This window comes from Sceloporus undulatus, chromosome 5 (assembly GCF_019175285.1).
Source record: "Sceloporus undulatus isolate JIND9_A2432 ecotype Alabama chromosome 5, SceUnd_v1.1, whole genome shotgun sequence".
NCBI lineage: Eukaryota > Metazoa > Chordata > Lepidosauria > Squamata > Phrynosomatidae > Sceloporus > Sceloporus undulatus.
In genome coordinates this window covers 83512289-83526357 of record NC_056526.1, presented here as the reverse complement: position 1 = coordinate 83526357, position 14069 = coordinate 83512289, and the positions used below count along the sequence as shown (strand labels likewise).

General features: G+C 39.4%; 1 protein-coding gene across 1 annotated transcript in view; it reads left to right on the top strand.

Moving 5' to 3' along the window:
- The window catches only part of KMT2E (lysine methyltransferase 2E (inactive)), a 65350-nt gene that overhangs the window by 41390 nt on the left and 9891 nt on the right, over nt 1–14069 (top strand). The window contains exons 16-23 of the mRNA XM_042469626.1: nt 1889–2053; nt 3571–3879; nt 5462–5713; nt 6090–6234; nt 6732–6985; nt 9476–9532; nt 10830–11399; nt 12741–13030. Coding sequence (XP_042325560.1) covers nt 1889–2053; nt 3571–3879; nt 5462–5713; nt 6090–6234; nt 6732–6985; nt 9476–9532; nt 10830–11399; nt 12741–13030 — 2042 coding nt within the window. The remainder of the gene's footprint in view (nt 1–1888; nt 2054–3570; nt 3880–5461; nt 5714–6089; nt 6235–6731; nt 6986–9475; nt 9533–10829; nt 11400–12740; nt 13031–14069) is intronic.

The window sequence follows — 14069 nt, the reverse complement described above, 5'->3', positions numbered from 1 at the left end:
GGATAGGACAAAGTAAGAATGATGTTAAAAGATTTCTGAGTGCTTGCTTGCTCTTGTAGCAAGAAATCAAACCTGTCTGTTGGAAATGTTAACATCTTTGGCCAGGTACAAATTGCACAGTACAGGAAGGAGATGTTTGGTTTCCTCTATTTAAAAAACAAACAAAAAAAATACTTGAAATGTTTTTGCTAAAATAAGCTCAGACTGCTGAAGCTTTGTTCAGAACACATAGATTGGCACCCAGCGGTGGCGCATGGGGCTAACAGACTGGAGAGCAAGCGGTCATAGCCTGGATTGTAAGACCACATCGATCCTGATCCTGGTCTATTCATTTTATGGGAATGTTATTTAATTCTTTCGTAGCATAAAGTTATCTGTTCTTGAAGGATATATGCCTTAGTATCTTTTCATATGAAGTTGATAATTTACTTTCATTCCCTTCCCTATGTTATAAAAAATATTCAGGGGTAGTCATGTGGCCTTTGCAAGCAAAATACAACAAAATTTGAAATGCATGAGCAGTGATACATTTTGGTATAATATAACATACATTATACAAGCTTTTGCAACTTCACTAGCTTCTTCATCAGGCAGCAATGCTAAAAATCATACAGGTGAAAAATGATGACACTGTTAGAATCAAAGGCCTACATTCTGTCTAAGATGTTGTCAGTTAAGATGGCGTTGAAATCCTTTAGTACTATCTTAACTGACAATATTTCAGACAGAAGAATGTAGGCCTGTGACTCTAACATCATCACCACTTTTTTCTTGCATGATTTTTAACATCTTTGCCTGATGCTTTGAAAGCTTGCATAATATATTTTATGCTTTGGAGTTGACCCAAAAAAGGTATCGCTGCTTGTGCATTTTGTTGTATTTCCCTTCATTCTTTTGTCTTCATGAAAGAGTAATAATGTAGGCTGGGAAGTCATGAGCACTGGATTAAAAATGCAGGAACTAGTGAGTTATTGGTTGTATATGAATAGCATATTGAAGCCCTTTCTATCTTAAATGATGGTATCATCCTTTAATTAATTGTGTTCATTCTTTGTAACAACTATTTGCATGTTTTGCTGTATCACATGATACTTACATGGTGAGTAAGATGATAAGCTTTTCATGAATAAAACTGGGAGTTACCAGTTTGAATAGGACTTTCATGCGCTGGTGATATGTGAAGTTGCCTGGCAGGATTGATTAAATCTATTCGCTATGCCCTAAGAATCACATCCCTGCAAATCAACACAGGCACTCTCTTCAGACTATTGGCACTGAGCACAGTCTGACTGCACTTAATCTGCAAAATCACATTAATAATCTAAAATTATAAACATGTATTCATAAAATAGTATATTTTTAAAAGCTATTGTTCCATTTTCAACATGTTTCAAAACTCTTTTTCCAATTATGAAAACAACTGTACTTATGGAAAATCAAATATGATGCAATAAAAATAACATTTTTTTTTCATTTGGAAATGTACAGAAATGTTCTCTGAATACTTTTTTAAATAAAATAGCTGTAAAAAATGTAAAGTTAAATGAACTGTTTGAGTTTTAGTACTTGGTTAATGTTGCCACCTCAGTGTAAGGCATTGACTATAAACTATGTTAAGATATGGTAGCTATACTAATTGATACCTGTTGCATTTTTTTTCTTGGCAGGTGCATGCATAATCTATTTTCTTTTGTTGCGCATTCAAAACACAGTGCAATTCCTGAGTGTCCAACATTAATGTATGATGACCACACTGATTTTGTAATGTATTTTGCTGAATTTGACTCTTACAGGAATATACTGTATATTGATATCTCTTTAGTATTTTTAAATCAGTTTCTCTTGAGGATATGGAGTGTTTTAAAATGAATATTATTAAATTCTTCAGACCAGAGAAGAACGGAAAATGGAAGCCATCCTTCAAGCATTTGCCCGGCTAGAAAAAAGAGAAAAAAGAAGAGAGCAGGCTTTGGAAAGAATCAGTACCGCTAAAACTGAAATTAAATCAGAATGCAAGGATGCACAGATCATCAATGATACCGAATTTGTTCAGGTAGCTGCATAAAATTTTACTACATTTAAGATGGCTTAAAGAATTAATTTCCAAAACTTCATGTTGTTAGTTTCATTGACTTTGTTAATATGACAGCATTAGCAATAGCAGTTTCATACCACCTAAGCAGTCTCTAAGCGGTTTACAACTGTAAGTTAATTACCCCCAACAAGCTGGGTACTCATTTTAGCTACCTTGAAAAGATGCAAGCCTGGGTCAAGCTTGAGCCCTGTCTGTTATTGAACTCGCAACCTTATGGTTTGTGTGTGAGTGGCTGCAGTACAGGCATTTAACCACTGCACCAACAGGGCTAGTTTAATAAGTAGGGTCCAGTGACAATTCCATTTCATGAAGTTTAATATAGACCCAAAGGAATAGACCTTTGTGACTCCTTATGGAAATCACTTCCTCTAAAACTGTTCCATATTCTTTCCATATTACCAAAATAAGAGAGACTGTCATTAATAACTGATGTTACCTCATCTATTGTTAACAATTGACATTGCTGGATGTAATTATTATCGACAGGAATACAAACTTGTTCAGAATTATGCAATGTTATCATTAAATCACATAACCACAATATGGTTGCTAAATACTATTTGTTTCATCACTTCTTAGTATTGGCAAGCTTCTTTGCAATATAGAGCAAATAAAACAAGCAAAACTTTAAAAACAAACCAAAAGATCGTTTTTGGGTTTTTTTTCGGGCTATGTGACCATGTTCTAGCAGTTCTAACTCTGCTAGAACATGGCCACATAGCCCGAAAAACCCACAAAAAACTATGGATGCCAGCCAGGAAAGCCTTCGAAACCAAAAGATCATTTTAAAAAGCACAAGTAACTAAAAATCAGAAAAATAAAATTTTAAAAAATCAGAAAAGCCAAACCTATAAAAGGCAAAGGCTCTACAAAACTAATTTAGCTAACCAGCATGGTGTAGTGGTTTTAGCATTTGACAATGACTCTGGAGACCAGGTTTCAAATCCTGGCTCAGACATGAGGACCCATTGGATGACCTTAGGCAAGTCACACTCAGCCTCTGAGGATGACAATGGCAAACACCTTCTGACGAAACTTGCCAAGAAAACCTCATGATAGCTTCACCTTAGGGTTGCCATAAGTTGGAAACGACTTGAAGGTGTAGAACAACAACAAACAAAATGTCAAAGGGATGGAGTCAGACTCTCATTCTGGAGGAGGATGTTCCACAGGCTGGATGCCCCTACATGTCTTATATACTTACCAACCTAACCTCTTGGAATAGAAACTGGGCTTCTGCTATGGATCTCAAATTCCAGGCATAGAAGGAGAAGATCTTTTAGATATGCTAACCCCAAGTGGGTAAAGGCAAAGCAGGAGAAGCAACACTAACAAAAGGCAGATGCACATCCATACCATAAAATAGAAAAAAAATATCTTAAATATTTACTCATTTTTCTCCTAATTTGAAAATCATATTCATAAAGCATGTGTTTAATCTGATCTGAATTTACTACATCTTTATATTTTACTAGGAACCAGCAAAAGAGGAAACTGCCACCAAGCCAACCCCTGCCAAAGTCAATAGGACAAAACAGAGAAAAAGTTTCTCTCGAAGTAGAACTCATATTGGCCAGCAGCGGAGACGGCACAGAACTGTTAGCATGTGTTCAGATATTCAACCATCATCTCCTGACGTGGAAGTTAGCTCACAGCACAATGAGCCTGAAAATGCTGCACTTTCAGCAGAGCCTGAAACGGAGACAACTGTTGCTGAAATAGTTCCTGAACCAGAAGCCCCAGCACTTAATAAATGCCCTACTAAATATCCTAAAACAAAAAAGGTATATGTGTTTCTAAACTCAAACTTGTATTTCTTGTTACTGCATTGAAGCAGGGTAGCGGTGCAGAGGTGTCTGTGCTCTCACTCATACTTAAAATGCTTTCTCAGGACTGCCAGATAAGTCCCCTCTCATTTGCTGTTTGTCTTGGAACCCACACCTTCTCCTCAACTCTCTGATGTAACCATCCTTGAGCATTTCTTCATGTTGACTTATTTAAAATGGCTTTTCTTGTAATTATAACCTCAAGCTGGGGCCCTATCAGTCTGGGAATATATTTTGAAAATTGGCAAGAACATGGTCAGTTTTATATCAGATCCATTCTCAAGAAGAGACTCCCTTTTCATTTCTTTTCACCAGCTTGAGTATCGCCTAATCTTCTGGGTGTCTCATGGGAAGAGCACATTGATGCATACTGTAAAAATTCCCTTTAGGGAAGTCCAAATGCGTCATCCAGCCCCATCGTGAGGTGGTTGATGAGCTTCTTGGGTGCTTTTTTCCTACCCTTTGTCATTACAGCATTGACTGTCACATCTCTTGGTGCACCTGTTTCCCTCCTCTTCTGTGCTCTCCTTTTGCCTGGGTCTCTCTTCACAGTATGATGCAACTCTGTCAGAACTGGAGAAGAACCAGAGGAAAGTTTCTTTTGCTATTGCCCCTCCTGCCCCTCTGTTCCAAGTGCTCTCACCCAGACTTCTTCAGAAGGCACCTTTACGTTAAGTCCCAATGTCCTCTTCTTTGATATTGGGGAGGAGGAAGCACTGGGCATGCATATGGGCCTCCCATTCTCTGGGTGCTGCAGAGGAGCAAACCACAATCACATGGATTATTCCCCTCACACAGCATCAGAGGCAGGATAAATGGAGGCAGATTTGCTCCTCTGTACATCAAAGAGTATGACTTCACAGTAAATGCCAGTACTTCATACCCTAAAATGTCCTCGGCTGTCCTTTGTTAAGTGCTATGTGGAAGGGAATCAATGTATCAGAGTAGAAGTATATCCTGGCATCATAATTAAAATTCATATGATAAGTTCATAGAAACAAATCAAATAGTTATAGCATAACAAATTTGAAATTATCATTAATATAACTTAGCAGCACAGTAACATTAAAAGAAACATAGAAGCAAAAAATGGGCAATTAGGTTGGCATACCACCAGAACCAAAACCAAAGAAGACAGACAGGTCTCCCACAGTGGTCTTAAGTCACACTTGCCCCCACTATATTGAGTGGGGAAACATGGAACAAGGCCTCATGATGGTGAATCAAGTTGGGGGTGGGAATTGGGTGGCTTTCCAGATGTTGGCCTACACATTCTACCAGACTTTGCATGATCGCCAGTGACAAGGAACACTGGGGCTTGCACTCCAACAACATCTAGAGAGCTGCAGGAATCTTAGTCCTTACCTAAGGGCTTGGAGTGATTCATTGGAGGAAGGCATTCAGGCACCTTAGGCTGATAGAGATTTAAAAGTCAAAACTAGCTTTTTGAAGGTAAAGCATTAGAGCAATGTGCTTCCTTGCTGCTGAATTTTGGATGAAATTGAACATCTTACTCTGCCTTTTTCTCTTTTCTGTTTAGCACTTGGTAGATGAATGGTTGAGTGAGAAGAGTGAGAAGACTGGCAAACCTATAGATAGCCTTTCAGAAAGGCCTCTGCGTATAACGACAGATCCTGAGGTTTTGGCTACACAATTGAATTCTTTACCAGGTCTCATTTACAGCCCACATGTATATACTACCCCTAAGCACTATATTCGTTTTACATCACCGTTCCTATCAGAAAAACGGCGGAGAAAAGAACCTGTGGAAAATGTTGGCTCTTGTAAGAAGGTAATGTATCTTATTTTCTTCTGAATTTTCTTACTCTGGAAATTGACACAAATAACGTATTGAGAATATTAATTTTACTGATTAGAAGAGAGATACTAATAAAGGAAGCTTTACATGGTAGCATTTCTGGCTCTTTTATCTTTCTAGGCCATTTTTGACACTTGTAAGAGATGGGAATCATGTGGCCCTCCAGATATTGTTCGACTGCAAGTTTCAGAAGCCCTGACCATCATAAACCTATGGTAAGGAATGCTGGGACTTGCAGTCTAACAACATCAGGAAGGCTTCATAATTCACACCCCCTGCTAAATGAGGTAAATAAATCGGACTTGGTATTGTAAAAGTGGTTTTAATTATTTAAAATACTATTTTGCAGCGATGGTTAAAGCAAGCGCTGGAAGAAGAAAACACAGTAGTCATAGATAATTTTAATTCACCATGTCATGAAAGATCTAGAAGTCCTGCAATCAATGGTGAAAGCAGAAGCCCGCTATTATTGAATGACAGCTGTTCCTTGCCAGGTAAAGGTCTTCTTTGGTCTGTGCTGCTGGCAATTTTCTCTAACCCTGTTCTGACTTGCAGGAATTGCGGCTGGAGGTGGGACTCTGCCCAAACCATTGTATTCATGCCTGGATGTTTTAGGAATGTTTGTTGGTTTTGCATTTGCCTGAAAAACATAGTGCTCCTTTGTTGTAGTATGGGGTGTTTGGAAGAATTGCATGGCATCCTACAATACTGTATTGAGACTGGGGTCTACACTTTCCTCACTCCAAATATATTGTGAGTGCCTGCAGATAAATAGCAGAGCACATTTCTGAGTCATATTTTTTCTTCACAATCAGCAAGTGTTAACTTTGAAAGCAGATGCATTTGCTTCTATCTCAAGCTAATTTTGATCTCTTTTTCAAGCTTAGTTAATAATATGATTTGATAGTGGATTGAATTAAAGTCTTAATGCATCAATAAATAAAAAAATAATTGCTAAGAATGTTTTTGTCTTTCCTTTTTTAATACACAGACCTCACTACACCACTAAAAAAACGAAGATTATATCAGCTGTTGGATTCTGTCTATTCAGAAACATCTACACCTACTCCTTCTCCATATGCTACACCAACCCATGCTGATTTTTCTGCCTCAGATCCAATGTTGTTTGCTACTCCTCCTAGAATAAAAGCAGATGATGAAAACTGTAGAAATGGCTATAAGCCCATTTACTCTCCTGTTACTCCAGTAATTCCATGTGCACATGGAAATTCAATGCACTTTGAGGTGAGCCTTTTTATCTATTATTCTCTGCTCAGTTCAGTCAGTATGCCATCAAGGCAAGTTTTTAAAATTTTATGGAAAGTGTTATTTTAAAAAATTATTAAAACATGGGAAGATGGTGATAGTTATTACTTCTGGTAGCGTTTGAAAGAATTAGACAAAGGCAAGGAAAATAGAGCTGCCAGTAGCTGCTGCTGGTGATAGTTATCCAGGATCAGTCTAGGATGAGCAGCAATACGTTTCGTTACATCAGTTTACAGGGGACATGGTTGAAGGGCATTATTGCCCTTATCTCCTGCTTGTAGGTTTCCCTTGGGCACCTGGTTGACCAGTGTAAGAAAGAGACTGCTAAATATAGGTTCTTAAAGACTAATCTAGGAACGGTCATGGCCTAAAATAATAGAAAGTCTTATTTATGAATTTCTAATATTCCTTCATGGAATGGCGAATATTAAAATAGTTTTTTTTTTAAAAAAGAAATCCATTGCTTTGATCAATCATTGATCAGAAAGGAGATTGTAGTCAAGAAATCAGATGACTGGGACTGGGAAGAGAAGCTGTGAAAGAACTAGACAAGATTCTGAAGTGCAGAGATACGCAACTAAACACTAAAGTTAGGATTGCCCATACCATTGTATTTCTCATCACTGTGTATGGATGCAAGAGCTTGACATTGAGAAAAGCTGATAGAAAGAAAATCAACTTATTTGAGATGTGGTGCTGGATACCATGTTGCAGATACTGTGGGCAACTAAAAAGACAAAGAAATGAGTCCATTACAGTTTAAGCCTGAACTCTCCCTAGATGCCAAGAAGACTAAATTGAGGCTGACATAACTTAGCCACATCATGAGAAGGCATGACTCACTAGAAAAGACAATAAAGTTTGGAAATGTAGATAGCAGGAGGAAGACTATATACTACATGGTTAAACTTAATCAAGGAGGACATGGCCCTGAGTCTGCAGAACCTTAGCAGAGCCGTTGGGTTGGCGTAAATTGAGGTCAACGTATGTTTACATTATAAACTCGCCTTTGTTGAAAAAAACAGGGCTGGGAAGTAGGAATAAGGATAAAGGAGTAAGAGGATTTTACAGGAGTAGGAGTAGGAATAAGTAAGAAAATATATTTGTTACTCCTTATTCTTGTTTTTATATTGTACATGGAAATATCAAAAAAACATTTTTGTATTGCACTGGGGAAGGGACTGGGAGGCAAAGAGAGACACTTACACACACACCATCCTTGCAAAGCAACCGGGGCTTTTCCCCAGGGCCAGGGAGTAGGAGTAGGTGTAAGAGGGTTTTACAGGAGTGGAAGTAGGAGTAACATTAAGAAAAAAATATCTTACTCTGGACTGGTCAAGGAGTAACCCCCAAAATCACCACTACTCCCCAGCCCTGGAAAAAACAGTATGGTTACAGAGCAGGGTCTTTCCACAGACATCCTTCCTATCCAGCCCATTGCAGATTAAAGGACTCTTGGAAATGGTTTATTGTATGGTACAGAAGGTTGTAGATGAAGTGGTGAACTAGTGGAAATTCAAACAACTACCTACTTTTTTTAAAGTTAATAGAGGAACAGTTGAATGTTTCCAAGTTGTGAAACTTGTCTGGTTCAGCAATTCAGGGCACCACATTTCTCTTCAAGATAATTCAAGTCTTAAGAGGATTGAAATAGTGATCATATTTGCACATGTTGACAAACCATAGTATGGTTTGTTGAAATCTGGATTACTGTAATGTCCAAAGTCTTCTCTGCAAACCATGATTTGTTCAACAACCATAAATTGTAGTCAGAATCCATGGTTTGTTGTTGGTTTAAAAATTATAACTTGTTTAAATTGTGGCTGACTGTATACTATGTCTGAACCCACAGTCATAGCTTCTCCCTTATTTGAATGTCCATGAAACAGGCACTGTGTCAAAAAGGGAAGGCAAGAAGCAACAAAAAAACGGGGAGGACAGGGACATAGCTAGGATTTTAGGAAGGGGGGGTCCAGACTAAGTGCCACCATTATAATGGGGCTTGAGTGCGGCGGTGCAGCAGCAGCAGCAGCACACACCATTCATTTTTCTAATGGAAGGGGGGGGGTCTGGACCCCAGAAAACACCCCCCATCCCCCCCGGCTACGTCCCTCGGGAGGGTAAGCCCAGGTTGCATGTACCTAGTTCTTCAAATAGTAATCTGTGATGGGTTATATACCATGCAGCATGCTTTAGACCATAAAGCATGGTTAGCATAAATGGTGATTTTTCATTAATTTAATAATATTTCTCAATTATTTAAATGCAGAAGTGTGTCAGTGTGAGAGTTGCTTTCACATGTACATTGGTTCGAACTAGAAATCATCTGTATAAAAGAGACAACGCACAAATGGTTGCAAAATTGCTTTTTAGAAACAGTATCAGAAGTAACTTACACAATTTCTGCCCTAAGCCTTTATTATAATTTGATCTCTTCAAAATCATCAAATTGTTTTGTTGTTGGTACAGAATATTTCTTCACCTGACAGTTCCCCAGAGGTTAAGAGGCGAACGTATAATCAAGAGGTAAGGTTCATGTTTTGAAAGTCATTTTCTATCTGCACAAACATTAATATTCATTTTTGGTGTAAGGACTGTGGTTCAATGATGGGACAAATCCTTTGCATGCAGATGGTCTCTGGTTCAGTTCCAGGCAGAGTTGGGAAAAAGTGGTAACATATTAAACCCTAGATAACTCCTCCCATTCAGTGTGGGCAGTGATGAACAAAGGTGTGACTGGCTATTAGCCAGTCTGTATCATTTACCAAATGTCAGCTATGACAAAATTGATTATATACTCATCTATAAATCAAAACATTTAAGCCCAAAATGGGCTTCAAAATCCTAGGTCGACTTATATATGGGTCAATATGTTAATATTGCTCCCTGAGCCTTGGGAAAGCTGGTGGAGAAGGGAGGGAGGAGAGAGAGAAAAATCAGAGGTCTGTGTCCCCCTTTTTGCAAGCTATGAGCCTTGGGGGGAAAGGGAGGGAAATCGGAGGTTTGGATCCCCTTTTTGCAAGCCATGAGCCTTGTAAAAGTTGTGGGGGTGGAGGGCGGAGAGAGAAATCGGTTTGTATCCACATTTTGCATGCCCAGACTCTGACCCTTGGGAGAAGTTCAGAGAGGAGAAGAAGGAAGGGAAATGGTGCTCCCCCCTTTAGATCCTTTGTTACATGCCCCTGTGTTTAAGCCTTGATTTATCCACGGATCGTATCAAAATCCATGATTTTGCCCTCATAATCAGCCCTTGACTTATGTGTGAGGTCGATTTATACACAAGTATATACGGTATTTCACTGGTCATCAGGAAACCTCAAGAAACAATAATCTCCATCCAGCTAAATAATCTAAATTTATTGGTCCTTTTTGTGTTAAAATATATTAATTTGCATACTGTAATCTGTTAGAATAAATGAATCAGTCTTCTGCCCCAAACTCATGTTTTCCAAATATCCAAGTATGTTGTATTTAATTGGTATCATACATCCGGTAATTCTGAGTATTTTTAGCCAGTATTAGGATTCTGTTCTATATGAATGGGCATACCCATCAGAGATAACACATCTGTATCTGTTTTAAAGGCACAGGTCCTCAAAAATGAGATTATGTATTGCAATACTTGGGGCTGTTTTGAAACTCTGCAGTGTCAGATACCAGCATATAATTAATTTTCAATAAATATAAGGTCCATTTGCATTTCATGTGAACCTGTGGTTTTATATGAACTATAGATCGAGTGTCATGTGTGAATCCCATTGTGGTGTCATTTTCTTTCACTTTGCCCAATTACTGTTATATTTCTTGATTCTCCTTTATGTAGGGATATGACCGGTCATCATCAGCAATGCTGACACTCAACTCTTTCAGAAACTCCAATCTTACAGAAATATGTCTGCAAGAAATAAAGACTATTGGTTATTCCAGTCCAAGGAGTAGGAATGATGGTGGAAGGCAGTGTTCAGGAGAAAAGGAAGTCACCTCAGACCTTCAGTTGGGACTTGAAGCAGTTGATCAAAGTGCACTGCATAACACCTTAGAACCCCCCTGCCATGAGAGAACTGATGCAAACAGCCAACTGGAAAGTGCGCACTGTGGGCGAGGAACAGTATATCCTACATGGGTAAAGAGTCCCGACAGGACAGGTGTAAATTTCTCAATGAATTCTAATCTGAGGGACTTAACGCCTTCACACCAGTTGGAGGTAGGAGGTGGATTCCGAATAAACGAGTCAAAGTGCCTGATTCCAGATGATGCTAGAGGCATGTTCATGGAAGCACCTGTTTTTTGTACTTCTGAAGATGGACTTGCAGCTGGCTTTGGAAGGTCTGTCAACAGTGACAACTTGATGGATGGAAACTGCATGCCCCAAAACCCTCCACAAAAGAAAAAGGTTATAGTCTTAAGAATAATTCATTTCTTTAAAAAAAAATGATGTGTGCGTATGCCATGTGAAAAAAATTAGTAATGCAGTCCTGTAATATATTTACAAAAGACATATTTTCATACTTTTAAGTCTCTGATACTTAACCAGATGGCCCAAGAGACATACAGGTACCAGCATCAGTGACCATCATTGGATTGGGCTCATCATTTAAAGCAGGAATCTAACCTGTGTGGGTTGGGAGACACAGTGGACCACCTGGTACCCATAAGGAGCCACAGCACTATTGGGATTTGTGTAGGCTTCTGACTCAGTGGCCATGGTCCTGATTTTCATGAGCATAGTGTTAATTGCAGCAAGGCAACATAGCAGGAACCACAGAAACTGTTTCCAGGAGTCAGTGTTGCTAGCCCTGGTTTCAATAATCCCATGCTAAAGACATTTTCTCCCTTGAAAAATCTGTTTTGTTAACTGTTTTGGGAGGGGGGGGGGGATAATTTCATGAATATCTCTCACAGAAATCAGACTTACTGGAGAATGGTTTGAAATAACTTCAGTATTGCTTAAGCTAAGGAAGTGTGGATTTACTCAATGCCTGAATGGAAGATCTCTTGCAAGCCATTTTGAGAATTTCTGAAGAACTATGTGATTACAGTAGCAGTATAAAAGATAGTTGCTTCCATTGCTTTTCCACTTCCATTTCATTTGTCACTGCAGCTTACTGTGCCCCTTGAGAAGCTGTTTCTGAGGGTTGGGAAAACTTCTGGATCCTTCAGTGAGAAAGAGGAATTGTGAGGGGGAAGCCTCTCTGCCCACCACCTTGTAGACATCAAAATGAGTTCTGCTTGCATGAGAGCAAATGTAGGTCAGAGACATGGTTTTGGATTAAGGGAAGCTAGCAAAGGTGTGTGACAAATACTGTAAAACAGTCAAATGAGCATCTGGCTCATATTGTGAATTACAGTCTAAACAATGTAAACACAATCAGAATAGCAGTGGAATTACTAACATTTAAGAGGGTGAATATTGCTACTGCCTCATTTAACCTGTGTTGCAGATTCCCAAAGAAGTTGCTCAGGCTGCTAGAAAATAATTTTAGATTATTCTCTTTATAGACAATGCATTTTGTTCTTGAAAGGCATGTCACCTCATGCAAGGGCTATTCTGTGCCTTGCATAGATCAGTCCCCCAAACTAGCACATCCTTGAATCCAGATCTAAGTTGCACTGTCTTTCATCAGTAATGCAAACTGTATTTTCAGTTTGGCATGTGAAGGAATGTGAGCTATATTTAAGAATGGTTGAATATTTTGAATGAGAGGAATAATAATTTCATTTGTTCTTTGTATAGGTGTCACTTCTAGAATATCGTAAAAGGCAACGAGAAGCCAGAAAAAGTGGCTCAAAGACAGACAGCTTTCCCCTTCTTTCCATATCACCACATGCTGCTAGTGGAGGAAACAATGCTGCCACTGATGGATATAACAGCAGTGAAAATGGGGAACAAGTGGAGAGAGAACACACTACTAGCCTATCGTTGCCACTGCCAGCCACTGAGTATAGCGCCTCTTCAGAGGAAACTGAAAACTCCTCTTTATCAAAAGAAGTTTCAAGTGAAAAGAATGATCCAGAGGTTCAGTGGTAAGCCTTTTGTAAATATATGGCTATTAAAGTGACAGTTTAATGGAGATATTTGAATATACAGTACTCTGAATAATATAAGTGACCAAGTGTTCAAAATACAGTACACTTGTCCCTCCAAATTTCCGGATTTGATTATTCACGATTAATATGTTCTTTCTAGGAATATCTAGGTCCTCCAGTGCAACTCTGTAGTCAGCTTTAACCAAACGTGTCACTACCTAGAGATTCCTAGAGAGAACACTCCACTAGGCCTTTGTAGCTCCTCCAGTGCAATTCTGTGGTCAATGTCTGGCAGATGTTGACCACAGAGTTTTACTGGAGGACCTAGAGATTCCTAGAGAGGTGTTCTGTCAGGCAAAAGCATGGTGTTTTTGTTATTTGCGATTTCCCCACATCCACAGGGTCCTGTGCCCCTAACCCCAGCAAATGTGGAGGGATGAGTGTAGAAACTTTTTCAGAACAATTGTACTATAACAGAGTTCTTAACCCATTCAATTGGCAGATTTGCAGATACATCACAAACAAATGTAAAAAGTAGTCTCCCCATGGCATTTATGATGAACACTTAAGGGTTGGGGCCCTCTGTTTTTGGCATTCATTTAGTGCAGTGGCATTCATTTAGTGCAGGGGTTATTAGCTTTTTTTGAACTACAGTCGGCCCTCGGTATCTGCGGGGGATCCATTTTGAATCCCCCCACAAATACCAAAATCCGCAGCCTCTCCAAAGCCTGCCTCGCAACTCTCACTGCAGTGGATGGCAAGGGGCTCCTCTTCCTTCAGCTCTTCCTTCTCCCTGCTCCTCTTCCTCTCCTGCATTTTTCCTCCACCGCTTTCCCCTCTTCCTCTTCTTCCTTCCTTCTCCTTCATCCTCCGCCACTGCCACACTTCCTCCTCCTCCTCTTCCCCCCACCACCACTGCTCTTACCTCCCTCCTCCTCTTACCCCACTTTTCTTCCTCTTCTCTTCCCTGCTGCTGTCGCTCTTTCTTCTCCTCCTCCTCTTCCCCCTCTTACTCACAGCCCTCTCTTCCTCCTCT